The 24551-nt window shown below is 37.0% G+C and overlaps 1 protein-coding gene across 1 annotated transcript in view; it reads right to left on the bottom strand.

The window, feature by feature from the left end:
* DNAH9 (dynein axonemal heavy chain 9) overlaps nt 1-24551 on the bottom strand; it is a 531344-nt gene that overhangs the window by 476243 nt on the left and 30550 nt on the right. The window contains exon 7 of the mRNA XM_069076799.1: nt 5498-5665. Coding sequence (XP_068932900.1) covers nt 5498-5665 — 168 coding nt within the window. The remainder of the gene's footprint in view (nt 1-5497; nt 5666-24551) is intronic.

Genomic DNA, 24551 nt, shown 5'->3' with positions numbered 1-24551 from the left:
TTCAAATAATCCCTTTTTACCCTTTTCTCCTTTGACTGATCCCTTCTTTCTTTACTCCTCCTTCTCTTGTTATTTATCTATCCTAAGATTCTGCAAAATGCAGCAGATTGGCTGTGTACTCTAAGTAAGCAGGGAAGGCAACAAAATCCAAATCTGTACCCTAGGGAGCCAGATTTCCAACTAGTGTGAGCATATTCCTTAGCAAGCTAATAAAGCTCTTTACTTTCAGTCTGGCCTCCTATGTGTGACCCATAGTAATTGGACCCTTGCTGAAAGGAACATTTCTATGAAGAGTTTGAGGGAATAGCCCAATAGTACTCTGCCTGGCATAGAGTTGGTGCTTAATAAATACCTGTTGATTTGAGTATTGGATTTTGTTATTACTATATTAAAATGCTTATTATTTTGTGGATTTATGTCACATCCTACTGTTTTACTAAAGCAAATGACTGTCAATTTTTTTTTTTTGCTGTTTCTTTGAACATTTCTAAGTAAATAATTATGTCATCTTCAAATGGGAAAATTTTGTTTCCTTTTGGCCATTGTTTAGCCTTTCTTTCCCTTATTGTTATAGTATGTATTGCTACAAATACAGCAAATAATACTGGGGAAGGAGATATCCTTATTTTATTTTTGTGTTAATTGGGAAAGATACTCATACTTTCCTGTTGCAAATAATAATAGCTTTTTGTTTTAGATATTATATTTATTACATTAAAATGATATTCCCAGGACTGCATTTTTAAAAGTTTTAGCATAAGTGAAGGTTTTGCTTTGTCAAAGTCATTTTTTCCTATATCAACTGACATAATTTTAGGGTAGTGAGTGTATGATTATATCAAGTGTTTTCCTACAGTTCATTTGTTCTTGCATCTTTGCTATACATCCAACTTGGTAATAATGACATTTAAAAAATATGTTACTGTAGTAGCTTGAAATTGTGCTGTATTTTATTTAATTTTTTGCATATGTATTCATTAGTGATATTGGTCTATAGTTCTCTTTCTTTGCTTTATTCTTACCTGGCCAAGATATTAAAACTATATTTGTCTCATAAAATGCATTTGATAGAATAATTGCTCTCTCTAATTTGGAGAATAATTTGTTTCACGTAAATATTAATTATTTTTATGATGCTGGTAAGAATTCATGTGTAAATTCATCTAAACCAAAGATTTTTTTTTCATAAGTAGTTCTCTACAGATTATTAATAATTTCATTTTCTGTAACTGGGTTCTTTAAGATTTCTATATCTTGTCCTGTTATGAATATTTTATGTTGTTGTAGATAATCCTCCACTGCTTTTAAATGATTAATTTTGCTAGCAAATAGTTGTGTAGAATATGTTTTGATAATTCTTTTTACTTCTTTGTCGTAATTTCATTTTTTTAAAAAAAATTTTTGGTAATGTGATTTTCCTTTTCTTTTAAAAAAAATCAGGTTTTTCAAAGGCTTATCAATTTTCTTAGTCTTTCCAAAGAATTGACTTTTATTTTTGGTAATTTAACTTCTTATTTCTATAAATCTTTCACTTCTATTTTATCTCTTCTCAAATTTTAAAGATTTTTTTGTTCTGAGAGGATTCTGGGAAAATGATCGAGTAGAGCAGAAAATACCAAGCTCTCAATATTTTCTACCACAAATGAGATAAAATATTTCCTAGAACATAAAGTGATAAAATAAATTAAGAGTATGGGCAGAACAGGAGTCCTCTTGTAACAATGGAAGAAGATCTGAAGAAAAATCCCAGGATTAGTTGGTCCCTGTGAAGAGTAAACACCTCCTGGCTAGGACCACTTAAACAAGCTACAAGACCTGGGGTTACTTGGGTTGGGGGACACCTTGGCCCCAGCCACAGGAACTTTTACCCCCAATACAGTAAGGAGAGTTGGGAGTCTGAGCTAGAGAAGACTGAGAGAACCTCTGCTGACAAGGAACACCACCAGATCCAGCTGTGCTGCAGAGAGGCAGTCCTGAGTGAAAAGGAACCAACACAGGTCAGTGAGTGCAAAAGCAGGGGCAAGCACGCTGCTGGCTATGGGTACTTACAGGAGACTGAAGGCTTTGGTTTCAGTTCCAGGCCTGAAGGGAGAACTGAAGGAGGATCTGAGGCCAGAGGCACCATGCTCTATACCTCAGGGCTATAGGTGATTACAAAAACACTAAGCTACTACAAATGAAAAAAAGAATTCACAGGCAAAAGAGAACGAATCCACCCATAGAGAGTTACTATGTGAATACAGAAGACAGATTCATCTTCAGAGGAAGAGACTGAAGCAAAGAAACCCTCTTCTAACCTAAAGAATAACACCAAATGGTCACCTGCCCAAAAAAGAATTCATAAAAGAACATTAAAAAGACTTTAAAAATCAAATGAGAGATGTAGTAAAAACTTAAAAAAGAAAAAAGTCTAAAAAACAAAACAAAACAAGAAGATTATGTAAAGAAAGTCAAACCATTTAGAAAAAAGAGATCCGGAATCTTTTTTTTTTTTTGAGATCCAAAATCTTAAGGAAGAAAATGACTCTTTGAAAATCAGAACTGGCAAGAGGAAGCCAACAAAGTCATAAGAGATCAAAAAATAATGAAACAAAATATAAAGAATGAAAAAATAGGAGAGAATGTGAAATATTTCATAAGAAAACAACGGATCTGGAGAACAGATCAAGAAAAGAAAACATAAGAATAATCAGACTACCTGAAAGCTAATACAAGAAATAATTAAACAAAACTGCCTCAAAGTATTAGAACAAGAGGGAAAAAGTAGAAATATAAATTATCTACCAATCACCACCTGAAAGAGATCCAATGAAGAAAATCCATAGGCATATCATAGTTAAATTCTGAAACCCCCAGCTCAAATACAGAATATTATGAGCAACAAGAAAAAAACAATTCAAATATAGCAGTGCCAGAATTAGAATTACACAAGACCTAGTAGTGATGAAAGTAAAAGGCTGCAGGTCATGGAACACTATATACTGAAGAACAAAAGAAGTATGGCTCTGGCTGGAAACACCATGCTCAGCAAAGCTAAGCATAATCCTGAATGAAAAAAAAATGGAATTTTTATTTAATCAATTGTCAGATCTTAGGACTCTGTTAAAAAAACAAACTGACCTTAATAGAAGATTTGACATACAAAAGCTAAGAGAAATATAAGGTAAATACCAAAGACAAATACACAGGACTCAATAAAGACAGATTGTTTTACCTTTCTTACACGTGTACCTTTTACCTTCTGTAAAACATATGTTTAAGATTATTATTAGTAAGTGGGTAGTTTTAAGAAAGATTGGGGTAGACCTGAGTATGATATAATTTTAAAAAGTAAAACCATTCAAGAAGAGCTAAAAAGAGTAATTATCTTATACAAATGAGGTACAAGAGGAAGAAATGACACAGAAAATGTAGATGGAGGAGGAGGACTGATAGTTTTGGAAACCTATTTCCATCAGGAATGGGTTCAAGAGGGCATTCTATTTATCTAGAAGAGTATAAAAGTCTTCTAAATTCAGAAAGAAATAAAGCACTAAGGAGATAAGGAGTAGGGAGAAGAAAAGGGAAGGATCTCTAGAGAGGAGGGTGAGAGAATAGGTCAAAGGGGAGTACAGAAGGGTGCTTAGATTCATGAGAATGGGAGGATAAAGAAAGGGGTCCCGGGAGGGGTGGGTGAAGTAAGAGGAGGACAAGGTAGAGGGTAGAAGTAAAGTAGAGGAGTCAGGAGACATAGGAAATAAGAGATATGCACAAACATAAAAACAAAGGTCAGGAGTAGAATTTGCTATGAAAAGTATATGTCTATAGATGTATGTATATATGTATTTATGTGTGTATTGTATATGTGTATGTAAGTATCTATATATAACTAGTTCTGCCCTTAATTGAAGCCTTTGGAGGAAAAAGAGGGGAAAAGGAAAAAGGAAAAAGTGTACAGCAGAAAACAAAATGAAACAAAGATGGACAGCTCTCAACACAATGCATATTGATTATATAGGCTTTCTTGAAATGGAAATTTATTGCTATATATTTTGAATTCTCTCATATGTTCTGCTGTGCACATGACATGATTTTTTCTTATTTTTATTTAAGCTTCAATATTTAAGTTTACAATGTTTTTCTTTTTATTTTGTATTTAAGTTTTAGTATTTAAAGTCTAAAAGCATAAATAAAAGATTTCTTTGTGCCTATTATTTAAAAAAATGTCATTATCTAGTTCTTTAATTTTTTTGGTATACATACTACTTTAGTACAATACTTACTTTATTTCAACATAGAAATGCTGGTATAAAATCTTAGCCTTATCATTATGTTTCATATAATTATTTTTGTATGAATTGTGCTTCGACTTACCCATTAGTTTTGAATAATTTTGCTTATTTTGAATACTAAACAAAAATGAGCAAAAAGGCAATTAGTATTTATTAAATGCTTTCTATGTGCCAGATACTGTGCTAAGCACTGGGGAATACAAATAGAAGTAAAGAGAAAGAGTCCCTATCCTCAGAAAGCATATATTCTAACAGGGGGAAACAACACACAAAAAGGAAGCTGAAAAGGGGGGGGGGGAGATGGGGCTCCCCCCAATTCTGGTAGTGATCGATGACCATAATCAGTATTTTAATGCCTTTATTAAAAAGTCTTGGAAAGTTTTCTTTTACTATTTCTATAGTACAGTTTACAGGGTTACTTTTTTTTTTTAACTTGTCAGGTTCTTTCGGGAAACTAATTATCTTTATTGTTTGTTGATTTCACCATCTGTAATATAAGGATAATAATAGAGTCTACCTCCCAGGGTTAATGTCAGTATCAAATGAAATAATATTTGTAAAATGCTTTGCAAACTTAAAACTGCCAGTGATTAAGTTATTGCTGCACATTATCTTCAAGGTCAGCTACTTTGTCATCTTATATAGTTAATTTTTTTCTTTAAAATATTGGTTCCTTTTGTTTCTCTTCTGCCAAATTATCTTTCAAAGTGTATTTTTTTTAATAATAAATCTGTCACTTAATATTTTAGAGCCCCTACTTCTTTGGAGAGAATTCTATCTTTTCTTTGAAGTTCTATATTCTGCATTTTTTTCAATTCTACAATAAAAGCTCTTATTTCTGACCTAGTTTCATTTCTAATATCTTATTTTAACAGTTTTATTTCCTTTTTGAATCAGCCTAGAGTTTCTTGCTGTTATTTCATGATCTCTGGGGAAACTTCAGAGTTCTCTTTTTAAGTTTGAGAATTGGGGCTTATTTTCCTTCACACTTATTTTTACTATTCTGGACTTTTAAATTTTTATTCATCCTTCCTTCTTCCACTGTGGTTTATCTGTCACTCTTGGTTTATCTGCTTCTTCTTAATAAAGTAGAGAGAGGAAGCAACAGTTTACTTCTCCCTCAACAGCAGAGAGAAAGATGCATGGGAGTAAGTACTGCAAGAAGATAGCTTAGTTATGTGCTCATCCAGAACACTGGATATGAAACTATGAATCCCCTTACTTACTGTGTGTGTAAGGTCCAGATAGTCATAGGAGCATTCTGAAAAGGTTTTGTACATATTCTGGAATTCCTCATACATGCTCTGGACCTGTTGACTCAAAGCATTCCCTCGAATTCCACTGAATTCAAGCTTCTCTAGCTTAAGAAAATCCAAGGCTGTTTTCAGAAGATTCTGTGGGGATAGTGAACAGTGGAATAATTAAACGGCCATTAACAGAGATAACTGGATTTTTATTGGTATAGGAAAAGAATTTGCAAATTAGTTATCTGGGGAAATCTAATAAATGATAAATTTTATAAAAACTGCAAGACAAACTTTATTTGTCCATTTAAACCTCTACTAATATTCTCTATCTACATATTAAAGAAAGAGAATTCAGAAGGGAAAGGTGAATTTCAAAAATGAGTAGCTGGTTAAGAAGATTCTCTTTTGCCTCATAGAATTAGCAACTGCCCACAACTACTACCTTCTCTGTAAAGCCTTTCTTGATTCCCACAACTGTTAGTACCCTGTCTCCCTACTTTATCTGAATTATCAGTCCTCAGGGGTGACTGTCCCTTCATTCTCAACTTGACTGGGACACACCACACACTCCAGGCTATCCTCCTCCCCTCCCCACTTTCATGAACCCTCCCATTTTGTAATTTAGTCCCCTCCTCCAAAAAACAAAACAAACAAAAAAAAACATTGATACACTTGAAGTTCTATCCATAGTGTCCCTGGCCCACCTCTCCACCATTACCTCCACCTGACTTCCTCTTTCACTCCTTGTATACATTAAAAAGCTCCTTACTTATCTCTGCATCATTCCCTAGCTATCCTAAGCTACTGCATTTGTTCACCCTTCATGTATTTCTGTTGCCTGGCATATTTGAGAAGCAAATAATTTCTTCAGGTGTGATTTCCTTCCAAAGAATGTTCTGAATGCCTCTTTATCATGGAACATTGATATATTCAGATTTTCATCTGTTTCATGAGCTCTGTTGCATTTTAGAATATATTATTCCATTCCCTCCAGAGTTTTCTGGTGAGTCCAGAATAGCCTTATATTATTCAAATTTCCTTTCTTTTATACTTGAAGGCCTTTCACCTGGTTGTTTATAGAATTTTTTTGTTTGTGAATTGATTTGACAAAATTTAACCATTTGTGTGTCTTGGAGTTGGGTGCATAGGGTTTTTGTTTTTGTTTCTTGAGGGGTTTTCTTGGGGAAGAGATATATGCATTCTTTCAATTAGTATTATATTTTCTGTGTTCTGAAGTTTTGGGAGGTTTTCTTGAATTATTTCTTGCATTATGGTGTTCACATTTTTTTGACTTATGTTCTTCTGGGAGACCTATAACCCTTGGGTTGTTTCTATGCATCCTGTCTTCAAAATCACTATATTTTGCTTGAAAAGAGAATGTTTTCTTTCAGTATTATTTCTTGTTGCTTCTCTTCTACTTGCCCTTCGCTTCTATGTATTTTCATTCCCAACTGATTGTTCTCTTTTTGTTTCCTTGGTGAGACATCTTCATAGATTCAAGTTTTTTCTATTCTGTCAATTATTTCTACAGGGTATTCCATATTCTTCTCTCACAATTCTCAATCATTCAGAAACAGTATGGTATAGTTACATGTTCTCCTCCTTAAAAGCAGTATTTATTCATAGAGGCCTGAACTCAATTACTAGATCTGGAGACCATATTTCACCTTGCATCCTTGCTACATTTTGAAAAAGAGGCAAGAAAAAAAGTTGCAGAGTAATTCCCTTAAAAAAAGCTATTCTTCCTTCATATCTGTCTTTCTTCTCAGCTGCCAGAGATGACTTTCTTGACTGACTGAGATGATTTCCTTAGAGACTGTAGCACTGACTAACTGGCTTTTTAAAAGCCAACAGAATTGTGGCTTTTCTGCCAGTCAATAACTATCCATCTTATAAATTCAACAAGTTAGGAGTGGCTAGGTGGTGCAGTGAGTAAAGCCCTGGCCCCAGAGTCAGGAGGAACCGAGTTTGGTTCTGGCCTCAGACATGCAACACACACACACACACACACACACACACACAAACTAGTTGTGTAAACTTGGGCAAGTTATTTAACCCCAATTGCCCACCAAAAGGCATAAATAAATAAATAAATAAATTCAACAAGTTGAAGGAGCTACTTTGTCATATTTTCTATGAGGTAAATACAATGTAAAGCACTACTTTACACTTATTGAAATCTGTGAATGGGATCATTTACAGTTTTGTACTTTTTACAAGGCCATTCATGTTATGAACTACTCTAGGTCTCATGATCTTTACAAGGTACAAAATGACACAAAATATGAAAGTGGTACATTTTTTACAAGGTAAAGTACAAGACCAAGCCAAGTCTGGAAGGAAGGTAACACCTTAATATCTTATTTTCTCTGTAATCTCTCCTTTGCATTCTATAATCTCATGAAGTAAGTTAAGGGGGCCCTATTCATTAGAAGCCACTCATTAACCTCTACTATAATTTTTCATGAATTTTTTTCTTCAAGACCCATAATCCTTAGATTATCTCTTCACAATCTCTCTTCAAGTCATGTCTTCCTGTTTTGTAGAGCTCTAGTATCCTTCCAATTTTACCCTTTTATTTTGGTGCTTTAATTTTCCTCCTGCCTCTGCAGGATTCTATTCTAATAAATTTTTTTAGAGAATTCACTGTTACAGAGAGTCTTTGTTTTAAATTCTTTTCTTTTTAGTGGTAAATATTCTTTATTATTTTACTATATTTATATTTTTTAAAAGAAACAAAAACATTATAAACTTAAAATACTGGAACTTAAATACCAAGTTAGAAACAAATACAAGCATGTCATGTGGATAGCAGAACAGAAGAAAAGATTCAAAATATGTAACAATGTTTTCATTTCAATAAAGCATATATGATAAATAATTCTCATTGTGTGGAGAATTGTCTATCTTTCCTTTGCTTCCTTGGGAGTTTTGTTCTCTGCTGTGCACTTTTTTACTTTGTTCTTTTTTTCACATCCCCCCAAACCTCTCTGAAGGCCACAATAAAATTTAGATATGTTTCTCCATAGTTATAGATATATACAATCAAACATGCATATATATATACATATATACAAACATACATATATGTATACATATAAAAACATATACATTCCCAAATCTATTCTCCTGATCTTTGTTTTTATGTATATACATATCTCTTGTTTCCTACTACCTCCTCTATTTTATTTTTACTCACTACCTTGCCCTCCTATGATTTGCCTAACCCCCTTCAAGGATCCCTCCTCATCCTATCATTCCCATAAATCTAAACACCCTTCTATACCTCAATTTACCTATTCTCTCACCCTCCCCTCTGAAGATTCCTCCCATGTCCTCAACCGCCTCCCTATGCCCCCTACCATTTTATTTCTTCTGAATTTAGAAAACTTCTATACTCTTATAAATATATGTGTATTGTTCCCTCTTACAGCCATTCCCAATGAAAGTAGGTTACCAGAACTACCAGCTATCCTCCCCTATCTAATTCCTATATATCAATTCTTTTTCTTGCACCTCATTTCTATCAAATAATTACTCTTTTTAGCTGTTCCTAAATGGTTTTACTTTTTAAATTCATATCATGCCAGGTTTTCTCCAATCTTTCTTATGAACTACCCAATTATTAAGATTCATACATAAATTTTACATTTTACATTTATAAAAAGTAAACTGTCTTATGGAACCCTATTTACCTTCTCATGCTTCTCTTACTTCTCATATTTGAATGTCAAATTTTCTATTCAACTCTGGTTTTTTCATCAAGAATACTTGAAAGTCCTCTATTCCACTAAATGACCATATTTTCCCCTGAAAAATGATGCTCAGTTTTGCTAGGCAGGTGATCCTTGGTGTTAATCCCAGCTCCTTTGACCTCCAGAATATCACATTCCAAGCCCTTTGATCCCTCAGTGTAGAAGCTGCCAGATCCTGGGTTATCCTGATTGTGTTTCCACAATATTCAAATTGTTTCTTCCTGGCTGCTTGTAATATTCTCTCCTTGATCTGGGAATTTCAAAACCTGGCTATAATATTCCTAAGAGTTTTCTTTTTGGGATCTTTTTCAAGAGGTGATGAGTGGATTCTTTCAACTTCTATTCTGCCCTCTGATTCTAAAACATCAGGGCAGTTTTCCTTGAGAATTTCTTGGAGGATGATTTCTAGGTTCTTTCTTTGATCATGGCTTTCAGGTAGTCCAATAATTTTTAAATTATCTCTCCTGGATCTATTTTCCAGGTCAGTGGTTTTTCCCATGAGATATTTCACATTGCCTTCTATTCTTTCATTTGTTTGGGTCTGTTTCACAGCATCTTGATTTCTCATAAAGTCACTAGCTTCCATTTGCTCCAATATAATTCTGAAGGAATGGTTCTCCTCAGTGAGCTTTTGAGATTCTTTTTCCATCTGGCAAATTCAGCTTTTTAAGGCATTCTTCTTCTCATTGCCTTTTTGAGCCTCTTTTGCCATTTGAGGTAGTCTGTTTATTAAGGTGTTATTTTCCTATTGACTATTGACTCTCCTTTTGTAATTTTCTTTCATCTTTCTCATTTTTCTCCCCAATTTTTCCTCCACTTCTCTTACCTGCTTCTTAAGGTCTTCTGTGGCCTGTAACCAGCTTGTATTTTCCTTTGAAGCTTTTGGTGCAGGAATTCTGACTTCACTGTCTTCCTCCTGTTCCATGCTTTGCTCCTTTTTGTCCCCAAAATAGGAATCTAATGTTGGAATCTTCTGTCTGCTTTGTTTCCTTTGCCTGGTCATGACACCCCTCAGTCACTTCATCCCTGGGCTTTTTGCCACAGTAGACTCTGCCACCAGACAGAGGAGGTTTCATCCCAAATGCTGGGGTTTTCTCAGTTGCCAGAGGTATTAGATGGGTACCCTCTCTGAGGTCTCCACATGCTCCGGCAAGCTGGTCACATACCCCAGGACCTCCACCCTAGACTACAATCCAGATCCAAGCAGGTTAAAGCAAGGGCAATTACCCCCTAGACTGGTGCTTGGTCCCCCTACACTCTGAAGGCCAGGAGCTGAAGCTGCCACGTGGCGCTGGCTGGCTGTGCCGGCACCTCAGCAAAAGTCATACACTCCCACTTAATGATCCCCAAAGTCCAGACTGCACTGACCTCTCACTTTGTCCTTCACATCTGTGTGTTGATAAATCTGGAAATGGCCACAGCTGCTGCTGATCTGGAGTCCCTCCTGCGGGGGCTGGTCAAGCCTGCCCTGGGGCTAAAACCTCACTGTGGAGCTGGGCTCAGCTCCCAGAGCACTGCGCTGTCCGCTTGCTGCTGGCCTGACGGGCTGTCCTCAGCAGGAGGTTAGCTTTCTGTGTCATTTTGTGGGTTCTGTAGCTCTGAAGTTTGTTCAGAGTCCCCTTTTACATGAATTGGGGAAGTCTGTGGAACCTGGAGCCACATGGAGGACCTGCTTCTACTCTACCATCCATTATTCATATTTTGTTTAATCATTTCTTCATCTCTTAAAATTTCAGCGGCTTCAATTTGCCCAATTCTAATTTTCAAGGTGTAATTTTCTTCCTTAAGATTCTGTATCTCCTTTTCTAGCTGGTTGACTTTCCTTTCATACCTTCTTATTTTTCTTGCATTAATCTTATTTTTTTTTTTAGTTTTTCCTCCATCTCTGTCATTTGATTTTTAATGTCTTTTTTAAGGTCTTCTATAAATTCTTTTTGGGCAGGTGACCATTTAACGTTACTCTTTGGGGGTTTCTTCAGTTTTCTCTTCTGAAAATGAACCCCAGTTATCTCTATTCCCATAATAGGTTTCTACATTGGAATTCTTTTTCTTTTTCCTGTGCATACTTTTTTTTTTTTTTATGGTGATAGCTTAGTTATTTGCAGTCACCTCTAGCCCTGAGGTATAGGAAATGGTGCCTTCTGCCCCAAATCTTCAATTCTCCCTTCTAGCCTGAAACCCAAGCCAAACCTTCAGCCTCCTGTAAGTGCCCACAGCCAAGGGCTTTCAGCCCCATTGCTTCTACACTCACCAGGTGCGTGCTGGTTCCTTGCTGCTCTTCCCAACCCTGGTCAGCAGAGGTTCCCTCCATCTTCCTGCACTCAAACAGCCAACTCTCCTCACTATCCCAACTGGCTGGGGTTAAGGCAGCCCCTCCAACCAATTAACCCCAGGGCTTGCCACTTTTTGTTTAAGAGACTAGGCACTGGCTGTTAAAAGGGAACCTAGCCTGGAGGTGTTTATTACTCTTCACATGGACCAAACCTTGTCCTGGGATTTTTCTTCTTATTTTCTCAAATTGTCCCAGGAGGACCCCAATCATGCCCTGTAATGGTAATGTAATTTTGAACTTGAAGATCCCTTTTGTGTTGGCAAAAGTAGCAGGTTCTCAACACTTAGTAACTGATCAAGCTTCTGATTAGGGGAACAGAAGACATGAACTCCTGCCCCTTGTTACTCATGTAACAGGAAGTTGGCTGAAGGAAGTGAAGTAAGTAATACTGTGTATATAAGAAAAGCCCCAGAGAGGCACAGTCAGAATTTCCTTGAGACCAAGATCTGGTGGCAGAACAGCCACAGAAGAATGGAGAACTTTGTCCTGAAAACTTGTGGTGGTGGAGCTTCTTCTGAAGAGGATCCCAGGAGGCCAGGAGCCCAGAAGCCTGGAATCCGGAACCAGGAGCCCAGGTGACTGAAGCATGACCAGGATGCTGAGACTTTGTTTGTGGCTTGGTCGAACCTTGAATTCCTTGGAGCAGAAATGGTGAAGCGGCTGACATGGACCAGACCCTGTGAATGCCAGTGTGGAGCAGGACCTCCCCTGAGAGCTGGTCAAGTAACTGGGAGCTGTCTGCCATTAAACCCAGGTGACAGTCTGTTGAATCCAGTTAGAATCTAGGACCATGGAAGGAGATCCAGTGAATCTGAGAACAGGCCCCAAGTCAAGATGAAGAAAAGACCTCTCCTTGGGTACTGAGTAATTATGGAATTATAGTTTACTAGTGACCTAAGGGGTGGAGGGTTTTGTGTATGATACTTAGTAAGACTTTACTGAATAAGTGAATGATTGTACTTTGAGTACTTTGACTATTGTTACTTATAAGTGATTGAATTAATCAAGACTGCTCCAAGAGTAGAAGACTTTGAGACTACTGATAAGAGACTAATTGAGTTAATCAAGACTTTGCCCCAAGAGTGGAAGACTTTGACTGTGTACTTTGATACTACTGATAAGTGACTGATTGAATTAACTTAATAGTGACTATTTTACTTTGAGACTATGTTGTGAATATCATATTGTGATTTTATGTGATAAGTTGTAATATGGTGAATGCTGTATTTTGAATTATGCTGTACCTTGATTTTCCATGGATGTTATGATTTGTTATGGAATAGAGTGATCACTAATACTGAGTAATCACAGCCTTAAAAGAACTGTTCACAGTAGCAGTTCTTCTGTAAAGCTTCTGTGCATGGCATTACACGCACCTAATTCTTATTTATCTACACCCACACTTTGTTCACCCTAAGGTACTATTTTTTAACTCTTTTGTGGGGGAAGATCTTGAGAACTTAGAATTTTCTGACCTGCTATGCTATCTTCCCAGAATCCTCTCCTGTTTTAAATTCTCTACTCCCTTGTTCAACTTCATGATTCTGCCTTATGGGCTCTAAATTTCTATCCTTCTTTCTTTAATACTGTAATGGGAATGGGAATTTGAAGATCTTCCCTGCCCCTTAATAAGCCTATTTGAAGACCTTCCTTGCTTTGAAAATATACTCTGCTCCCTAATAGGCTGAATGTAGTCACATGGAGCCTATGATGGGAGGAGTTTACTGAAGGGTGGGGTAGAACCCACAGGAAGCTGGCAGTCAGATCAAGCTAGATGGTTGGGAGGAGAGGATTCTTTGGAGGGAGACAGATAGGCTTATGAGTAAATATTGATCTTGTGTTGGTTTGTGGGGAAGCTAAAGGATGGTGTGACTCTGTCTGCTAGGTTCTGGTGCACTAACTTCTATGTTGCTATAATGGATTCAGTCTCCTGGTGTTGGGATTTGGTTTTGTGGTGGCTGAATAAATGTTTTGTTTCTGTCTTCTCTATGGAGATTATGTTATATTTTGTGATCAAGCACTATACAGGTATATTTATAGTGACGGTGGGTGCTGTGAATATTGTATTGGCACTACAAATACTTTCACTTAATTTTTTTCTACTTTTCCGAATGATTCTGGAGCTTCTTAAATTGGTCTATTATCATGTCAGGGAGATGCAGAATCTTTTGTAATACTCCTACCTTAGGAAATTTTGACTCAAATTTCTTTGTTGTAATATTCTTATTCACTGAGATATTTCTTTTCTTTGGATATTTATTGATTTGTTTCCTCAGTCAACTTTCATCTTTATTGGTCACTGTACTATTTTTTCTATAATGTCCTTGATGTAAACATGCTCCTTATCATCACTGCTTTCCTAGGAGTGCTGCCAAACCACTGGTTTGAATAAAAGGTAAGAATGACCATTTGGGACATACTGCAAGAAGAGTTGGAGAAACTGCATTAGCCAAATTTATTCACCATTTTTTCCAATCCACTCTTCTGGGTTCAACCTTCCTCTCTATATCTGACTTATTTCAGGCCCCTAGAGTGATGATGCTGTTCATGATGAACTAGATTGGAAGAGGGTTTGTCAGAATATCACTGATAGGAAAGAGAAAATTTTGCAAATAGTTTCCTCCTATCTTTCTCTGACTCTTTCTTCTGGCTGTCTTATTTCCTCCTATACAATATTAAATGAGACAGATAGGTATAATGGATACAGAATTGACCTCAGAGTCTAGAAGGCTAACCTGTGACCAGTGTCCATAACCCTGGATGAATCACTCAACCTCTCAGTGCCCCAGGCACCTCTAAGACTGCAAGGTACAGAGCAGGATCTGATCTGTATTGGTAAAAGGGAGTTTCTCACGAAATTACATTTCTAGTCAAAACAAAACAAAATTTAGTTTTGAATGGCTATAAGCAGCAACACATTTCTGACTGCCTCCCTCCTTTACAATATTCTCCTCTAGGTTCAGTATTCCTTTCTTTCACAATTCAATCACTTTCTTACTCTTAAACCTCCAAGTTAGTTTGATTACTGGCCTCAAGCCATGCCAGGAGTGGGACCCCATCCATCCACCACCACAGTACTTCCAAGGGGTTAACTCCAAAAACAATTGCCTAAAACTGCAGGGACACTGAAGTACATGGGACTCCTCAGGCCATCATAACCACCAGCTATGAAAATAGATGGCATGGAAAGCAGTTGCCATTAGACCAAGAAGCTGATGACCTGTTTTTCAGTGAACTTTTCCTCTAAAAATTATCTTGTGATTGGTTCTTTCTGTCTTCATTTTTTTGTCTTTATTATTTGATCTTGAGATAATTTTCTTCATTTATGAATTGTGTGTCTGTGTGTAAGTGTGTGTGTATGGTATGCATGGGCATGCATATGCATGGATACTGTGGGATGAAACCATGCCCTAGGTTACCTCTAATCTTGAGGGCAATGCCAGAGTCACTGCCATGCTATCACACAATGCCACTGTCAGAAATGTAATACAAGACTAAACAGACTACTGCCTGAGCTAATGTGGTATTATTTCTGTTTTTATGATGGGTTATTAAATATTCAGTGGAATGTAGTTAAATTTGTTTTGCAACTCATGTGGTGAGGAAGTAAAATTGCAAATGATGGCAAACCTTTCATACTGTAGCCATAACTTCAAACCACAGAACAAACAGACCAACATAATGAACTCTGAAAAATTTATGTTAAAGGCTAGTACCAGTCAAGCATTTGCTGATGAAAATCTTCAAAGGTCATCTGAAAGAATATTTTCTTTCCATTTTTTGTTGCTATTGACCTTATGAATATAATGGGTTTCCACATAGCCATGTGGTCCAGAGGAGCTAAAAGAAAATGGCCCAATTAGACTAAAAAGGAAAGGGAATACAGTAGCTCAAAATTGTGAAAAGAGCAAAAGAAAACAATGTGCATATGAGGTCAGCTTATTGCTTTGCTCTCTGGTAATGACTCTTCACAAAAGCTTAGCATGAAATCATTTTTCCCAAGTCAAACACAACTTCAGAGCAATTTTGTAATGAATGAAATGGGAGCTTATTCAAAGCTGCTTACTGCATTGTGTAAAGATGTGGGTAGGAGTAAGAATTTAAACTATAAGCAGCAGATCAGCAGATTTTATAATACTATTGCTAAAAATGTAATCTGTGTTTTAGGGGGATAGAAGTGTACAGGAAGCAATCAAAAGATAAATAAACTTGTATTTTCCTCCCCAAAATTAACCTATTCATTCAAATTAATACAAATAAGCACAATCTCATTCACAAACAAGTGCATCCTGAGGAGTTCACCATATTTTATACTGGACATCATTCCTATATCTTACAAACCATTTTAGCAAACATTCATTTCCCAATTTTATACTTCTGAGAGATTTTATGATTATATGTCTCCATATTTTATGTTATACTCGATATAACAATCAGAGGGTTGTAGAAGTTGTTAGATTTTTCAAATTATCTCATATGATGTTCGAAGACACATAGAATTCACTGGGATGGAGAACACTTAAGCTATTACTTTGCTCTACTAGATCTAGTTCTTTTTCACAGTAGATAACATAGCTACATAGGAGTTTGCATCCTTATATTTTTCTGGAAACTGACTGATGGTAGAGCTCTTGATATTATAGTATTTCATTTGTGAATGCCTGCCTATTTCCTTCTCATACCCTCATATGAATGTACTTAATCTGTATGTACACTGTTCTCTTAAAAATATGTAGAGATGGGGCGACTAGGTGGCACAGTGAATAGAGCACCGGCCCTGGAGTCAGGAAGACCTGAGATCAAAGCTGGCCTCAGACACTTGACACACTAGATGTGTGATTTTGGGCAAGTCACTTAGCCCCAACTGCACTTCAAGCAAAAAATAAAAAATATGTAGAGATGAGAAATTAGTCATATGGTGTTGGTAGCTACTGATGCCATTTTAACTTAATTTTTTTTCAGCCATAATACAACCAGTGCTTTGTTCCAAATGTTTAGTATCTTCCCCACTTTCATATATCCTCAACACTTTAAAAATTGTGACCATAGTACAAACCTCTGCTGTGTATATCTGAATTAGTTTAGCTAAACTAGCTTTATCCCCCCACAGTGCAGCAATCTGAGATGGAGTCCAAATGTGGTACACCATTCAACTGTCCTTCAGATTGAAAATTAAATTCATCAGAGAAAAATCTTTGCAGATCTTTTCCATTTGTGTCTCTTGTCTTCCTTCCAGTTTCATGGCCTTTGTAAGGCCTAAATGTCCTTGGAATGATTGCTTAGTTGGATCTCTTGACAAGCCCTTCTTAAACATAAGCTTACTTTTCCATCTTCTGCTTCTCACTGTTTTATAAGATGATATTTCTCATAACCTTCCATTATCCTCTTATCTAAGATTTTACAAATGAATTCATTTTCTTCAGTAGTGTTATCCTTGGCTGCCATCTCTCTGCTTGACAAGTAAGACAAGTGTTTGCTGATTAGGAGCTGTTTTAGGCTCTTTTGGTAACATTGCTATGGCAATTCATTTATTACATCAAACTTTTATATGTGTGTGGCATTTATATTCAGCAAATTTATATTATTATACATTCATAATTTACATATGTATGGAATTGTTACTACAGAATAGATCCACTCATTATTTAAGATTAAAATATTTATGGAGAGTCAAAGAAAAAAATGAATAAAAAACCAAAAATTTTCAACAAGAAGAATAAGTGATACAGTATATCAAACCTTCTGAGATTAAGCTGATAAAAGTCCTTTAAGGAAAATTTATATCTCTAAACACTTTCCATCAGTAAGAGAAAGAAATAAAAGATTAATTAACTGAGCACACAACTAGGAGGAGTTAAACAAAACTAACAAAAATATGTTGCCTAATTATTTGTCAAAACAACTGAGAATGTAGAAGAAGTGAGTCAATATTTATTTTAAAAAATACCCTAATTAACAGAATAAGAAAGATTAATTCAATAATCTAATTTCAAAGAATAAATTGAAAACCCCACAAATGAACTCCTAAAGAAGAAGAAATGAGCAGTATAGAAGGATTTATAAGTAAATTCAAGTGAATTATATTAAACACTCAAAGAGAAAATGATTCATATATTACACAAACTGGTTGCAAAAATAGGAAAAAAGAAGTAATCCTACTAATTATTCTGATATAAAAAAGCCTTGATACCTAAAACTGGGAGAAACAAAACAGAAAACGAAAGTCATAGAACAATATACCTAACATACACCAACACAAAAATATTAAATAAAATGTTATCAAAGAAATTATAACATGTTTAAAATATACTATGACCAGGTTGGATTCATAATGGGGTATCATAGTTGATTCAATATGAGGAAATGTGTCAACATAATATATGATATTGATAAAATCAATAATAAAAATCACAATTACAGGCATACCTCGGAGATATCATGGGTTTGGTTACAGAATACCACAATAAAGCAAATTATCTCAGCAAAATGAGTCACATGAATTTTTTGGCTTGCAGTTCATATAAAAGTTATGTTTACACTATACTGCAATCTATTAGTGTACAATGGTATTATGTCTTTAAAAAAAACTGTATATACCCTAATTTAAAAATGCTTTATGGGGCAACTAGGTGGCCCAGTGAGTAGAGCACTGGCCCTGGAGTCAGGAGGACCTGAGTTCAAATTTGGCCTCAGACACTTGACATACTACTAGCTGTGTGTCCTTGGGTAAATCACTTAACCTCAACTGCCTCACCTTCCTCCCCTCCAAAACATACAAACAAACAAAATACTTTATTACAAAAAATGGGCTAAACATTAACTGAGTCTTCAGCAAATCATAATCTTTTCACTGGTGCAGGGATCATGGTGGTGCTTCCTGAAGGTTGGGGTAGTTATAACAATTTCTTAAAATAAGACAACAATGAAGTTTGCCACATCAATCCATTCTTCCTTTCACTTAACCATTTAGAGGCCATTGTAAGGTTATTAACTGGCCTGATTTCAATACTGTTGTGTCTCAGAGAATAGGGAGGGTCAAGGAGAGGGAGAGAGATGAGGATAGCTGGTCCACGCAGCAGTCCAGTTATCGTTTAATACCATCTTAATATGGGTGCAGTTTATAGTGCCACCAAAACAATTACAAAGGTAACATCAAAGATCATGGATCACCACAACAGATAAAATAATAATAATAACATTTGAAATGTTGCGAGAATTATCAAAAGGTGAAACAGAGACATGATATGAACAGATGCTATTGGAAAAATGGCACCAATAGACTTGCTCAACACAGCATTGCCACAAACCTTCAATTTGTAAAAAACACAATATCTGCAGAGCACAATAAAGTGAAGCACAAAAAATAAAGGCATGCCTGTAGATACAGAAAAACATGACAAAATCAAAACTGTTTCTATTAAAAACAACAAAAGCACAGGAATGAATGTAACTTCCATAATATGCTAGGTGTATACCAAGAACCCACAAAAGTAATGGAGAAAGGCTATAGGCCAGGGGTAGGGAACCTATGGTTTTAAGACCATATGTGGCTTAGATACGTCCTTTTGACTGAGTCCAAGTTTTACAGAACAAACCATTTTATTAAGGAGGTTTGTTCTGTAAAGTTTGGATTCAGTCAAAGGGCCACACTTGAGGACCTAGAGGGCCAAATGTGGCCTTGAGGTCACAGATTCCCCACCTCTGCAACAGGGTTTTAATAGAATCAGCAAGGATGCAATAAAACAGGGATGTCCATGATCACCACTATTATATATGTTCCAGAAATGCTAGCTATAGCAATGAGGAGAAAAATAAAATTTAGGGATTAAACACAGGAAACAAAACTATTGTGTTTTTTTGTGATTTACCTAGAAAACTATATATAGTAAAATAAAACCTAATTGAAACAATTAATTGTTTATTAATAATGATTAATTAACAATAATTAATATTGTAAACAAGTCATGACATGTACATATTCCTGCTGATACATGCTGGACTTCCCAACAGTGCATGACAGCCTCCTCTGCCAACACTTGCTTGTTAAGACCTGTTGGTGGACTTGACCATTAATGAGTTATAATTTGTATTTTGTTTGTTTATTTGGAAAATAACATAATCAGTACGACTTTAAGTCTGTTACACACCAGATGAAACATACAAATGGTTTTTCAAATTTTTCTTCTCTTCTTTCCTTATGCCCCCCAACTGCACCTGAGGCTACTACCATCCTCCATCATTCCAGTGCGCCCCACCCCCGAGGGTGGTAGTGCCAACTTTGGGAACCTATGAATTCTAGAGGAATAAAAGGTAACAGCACCAATCCTGGAGTCAGGAGGACCTGAGTTCAAATCTGCCCTCAGAGAGATTGATCACACTTACTAGCTGTGTGACCTTGGCCAAGTCACTTAACCCCAATTGCCTTGCCTTCCCCCCCTCCAAAAAAAAAAACCCCAAAACTATTTGGTACTGGCTTTTAAAAAGTATATTAGTGGAATAGCATAGGAACACAACACATGCAAGCAAATGAAAATAGCAATATATCGTTTCATAAATACAAAGACCCCCAACAATTATGGTTAAAAAATTATTTTAGGGGTGGAACCAAGATGGCGGAGTAGAGGCAGGAACTTGGTGTGAGCACCTGCTCTAACTACCACCAATACCTATAAAATATGACTCTAAACAAATTTTAGAGCTACAGAAACCACAAAGTGACAGAGAGAAACAAATATCCCACTGAAGGCAGACTGGTAGGCTGACAGAAAGGGTCTATTGTACCAAGCTGCAAGCTGAGGACAACCCCGCACGAGCCATGCAGTCTGAGACCCTGGGTGGACCCAACCAGAGACACAGACTGTCTAGAGCAGACTTCAGGAGAGTGAATCACCAGCAGCTGTGGTGGTTTCCAGACTTGTCAACCCATAAAATGCCAAAGAGAAAGTAAAAGGTCAGTGGGGAACTCTGATGAAATTGGGTGACAGAAGAGCATGGTCCTGTCCTTGCCCTCAGGGTGAAGGGTGGTGGAGGTGGGGTGGCTGCAGTGGTTGCCTTGTAGCTGCTTTAGGAGCACCTGGCCTGCATAGCATTGGGGGACCAAGAGACCATTCAGAGGGTAATCACTCTTGCTTTGACCTGCTTGGATCTGGATGGTAGTCTTGGGTGATGGTCCTGGGGTGTGTGCCCAGTATACAAGAGCTTGGGGTGTCTGTAGAGAGGGTGCCCTCCTCATAGCTCTGACAGCATCTGTGGAAACCCTAGCGATTTGGGACATAGGTCTCTCCACTCTTGAAGCAGAGTTCTACCAAGGCAAAGAGCTCAAAAGTCAAGTAATTGACTGGCAAGATGATCAAGCAAGGGAAGCACAATCAGACCATAGAATCCTTTGTTGGGGACAAAAAGGATCAAAACATGAAATCAGAAGAAGTCAATGAAGTCAAAACTCCAGCATCAAAAGCTTCCAAGAAAAATATGAACTGCTTACAGGCCATGGAGGAGCTCAACAAGGATTTTGAAAATCAAGTAAGAGAAATAGAGGAACAATTGGGAAGAGAAATGAGAATGATGCAAGAAAATCATGAAAAGTGAGTTAACAGCCTGCTAAAGGAGACCCAAAAAAATACTGAAGAAAATAACACCTTAAAAATAGACTAACTCAAATGTCAAAAGAGGCTTAAAAAGCCGATGAGGAGAAGAATGCATTAAAAAGTGGATTTACCCAGATGAAAAAGGAATTTCAAACACTCATTTAAGAAAATAATTCCTTCAAAATTAGATTGGAGCAAATGAAAGCTAATGACTTTATGGGAAATCAAGATACTACAAAAACAGATCAAAAGAAATGAAAAAATAGAAGGCAATGTGAAATATCTCATTGGAAAAACTACAGACCTGGAAAATAGATCCAGGAGAGATAATTTAAAAATGATTGTACTACCCAAAAGCCATGATCACAAAAATAAATCATCCTTCAAGAAATTTTCAAGGAAAATTGCCCTGATATTCTAGAACCAGAGGGCAAAAGAGAAATTGAAAGAATTTACTGAACGGTTCTTGAAAAAGATCCCCAAACAAAAATTCCTAGGAATATCAGAGCCAAATTCCAGTGTTCCCAGGCCAAGGAAAAAATATTATGAGTAGTAAGGAAGAAACAATTTGCGTACTGTAGAAACACAATCAGGATAACACAAGACCTAGCAGATTCTACACTAAGGGACCAAAGGGCTTGGGATATAATATTCTGGAGGTCAGGGGAGCTAGGATTAAAACCAAGAATCACCTGCTCAGCAAAACTGAATATAATGCTTCAGGGAAAAATATGGTCATTCGATGAAATAGAGGACTTTCAAGTATTAAAAACCAGGGCTGAATAGAAAATTTGCCTTTCAGATACAAGAAGCAAGAGAAGCATGAGAAGGTAAACAGGAATAAGAAATCATAAGGAACATATTAAAGTTAGACTATTTACATTCCTACATGGAAAAACGATAATTGTAACTCATGAGACTTTTTTCATGAGACATATATATTTATGTATAGAAGGATATATGTGTATATAAATACATTTGTGAGTGTGTATATATGTCTGGACAGGATCAGTTGAATAGAAAGAACTTGATATCTAAAAAATAAAATTAAGAGGTGAGAGAGGAATATAATGAGAGGAGAAAGGGAGAGATAGAATAGGGTAAATTATATCATATAAAAGATACAAGAGAAAACTGTTAAAATGGAGGGGAACAGCGGGAAGGTAAAAGGGAATAGGTCAACCTTATTACTCTCACTGAATTTGGCTTAAGGAGGTAATAACATATATACTCATTTGGGTATCATACCCTACAGGAAAGTAGGAGAGAAGGGGATAAGAGGGGAGATGGTAGAAGGGAGGGCGGGTTGGGGAGAGGATAGTTAGAAGCACATGGTTTGAAAAGGGACAGGATCAGGGGTGGGGCCAAGATGGCGGAGTAGAAGAAGGACCTCCCTGCTGCTCCTGATTCCACCTTCCCCAACCCATGTAAAAAAGGGTCTGTAAACAAACTTTGGAGCTGCAGAACCCACAAAATGACACAGAGAAGCTAACCTCCCGCTGAGGACAGCCTGACAGGTCGGCAGGAATCCAGCACAGCACTCTGGGAGCCCAGCCCAGCCCTACGCTGAGGCTTTAGCCCTGGGGCGGGCCTGAACAGCCGTGCGGCCAGAGGGACTCCAGATCAGCAGCAGCTGTGGCAATTTCCAGATTTATCAACACACAGATGTGAAGGACAAAGTGAGAGGTCAGTGCAGTCTTTGGGGACCATTAAGTGGGAGTGTGTGGCTTTTGCTGAGGTGCCGGCACAGCCAGCCAGCGCCACGTGGCAGCTTCAGCTCCTGGCCTTCAGAGTGTAGGGGGACCAAGCACCAGTCTAAGGGGTAATTGCTCTTGCTTAAACCTGCTTGGATCTGGATTGTAGTCTAGGGTGGAGGTCCTGGGGTATGTGACCAGCTTGCTGGAGCATGTGGAGACCTCAGAGAGGGTACCCATCTAATACCTCTGGCAACTGAGAAAATGCCAGCATTTGGGATGAAACCTCCCCTGTCTGGTGGCAGAGTCCTACTGTGGCAAAAAGCCCAGGGATCAAGTGACTGAGGGGTGTCATGACCAGGCAAAGGAAACAAAGCAGACAGAAGATTCCAACATTAGACTCCTATTTTGGGGACAAAAAGGAGCAAAGCATGGAACAGGAGGAAGACAGTGAAGTCAGAACTCTTGCACCAAATGCTTCAAAGGAAAATATGAGCTGGTTACAGGCCATAGAGGATGTTAAGAAGCAGGTAAGAGAAGTGGAGGAAAAATTGGGGAGAAAAATGAGAAAGATGCAAGAAAATTACAAAAGGAGAGTCAATAGTCAATAGGAAAATAACACCTTAATAAACAGACTACCTCAAATGGCAAAAGAGGCTCAAAAAGGCAATGAGGAGAAGAATGTCTTAAAAAGCTGAATTTGCCAGATGGAAAAAGAATCTCAAAAGCTCACTGAGGAGAACCATTCCTTCAGAATTATATTGGAGCAAATGGAAGCTAATGACTTTATGAGAAATCAAGATGCTGTGAAACAGACCCAAACAAATGAAAGAATAGAAGGCAATGTGAAATATCTCATGGGAAAAACCACTGACCTGGAAAATAGATCCAGGAGAGATAATTTAAAAATTATTGGACTATCTGAAAGCCATGATCAAAATAAGAACCTAGAAATCATCCTCCAGGAAGTTCTCAAAGAAAACTGCCCTGATGTTTTAGAATCAGAGGGCAAAATAGAGGTTAAAAGAATCTACCGACCACCTCCTGAAAAAGATCCCAAAAAGAAAACTCCTAGGAATATTATAGCCAGGTTCCGGAATTCCCAGATTAAGGAGAAAATATTACAAGCAGCCAGGAAGAAACAATTTGAATATTGTGGAAATACAATCAGGAAAACCCAGGATCTGGCAGCTTCTACACTGAGGAATCGAAGGGCTTGGAATATGATATTCCAGAGGGCAAAGGAGCTGGCATTAAAACCAAGAATCACTTACCCAGCAAAACTGAGTATCATGTTCCAGGGGAAAATATGGTCATTCAGTGGAATAGAGGACTTTCAAGCATTCTTGCTGAAAAAACCAGAGTTGGACAGAAAATTTGACATTCAGATACAAGAAGCAAGAGAAGCATGAGAAGGTAAACAGGGAAAAGAAATGATAAGGAACTTATCAATGTTGAACTCTTAACATTCCTACATGGAAAAACAATAATTGTAACTTATGAAACTTTTCTCAGTAGTTGAAGGGAATAGAAATGTGTATATATATGAGGGCATATGGGCATATGAATACATATGTGAATGTGTGTATATATGTTTATGGGTATACACAGATAGAGGGCACAGGACAAATTTAACAGGAAGGGATGATACTTAAAAGGTGAAAT

Source organism: Petaurus breviceps, unplaced genomic scaffold, assembly GCF_028583685.1.
Source record: "Petaurus breviceps papuanus isolate PSGF00001 unplaced genomic scaffold, PetGlider_PUasm1.0 90925, whole genome shotgun sequence".
Lineage (NCBI taxonomy): Eukaryota > Metazoa > Chordata > Mammalia > Diprotodontia > Petauridae > Petaurus > Petaurus breviceps.
This window is presented reverse-complemented; position numbering and strand designations above follow the sequence as displayed.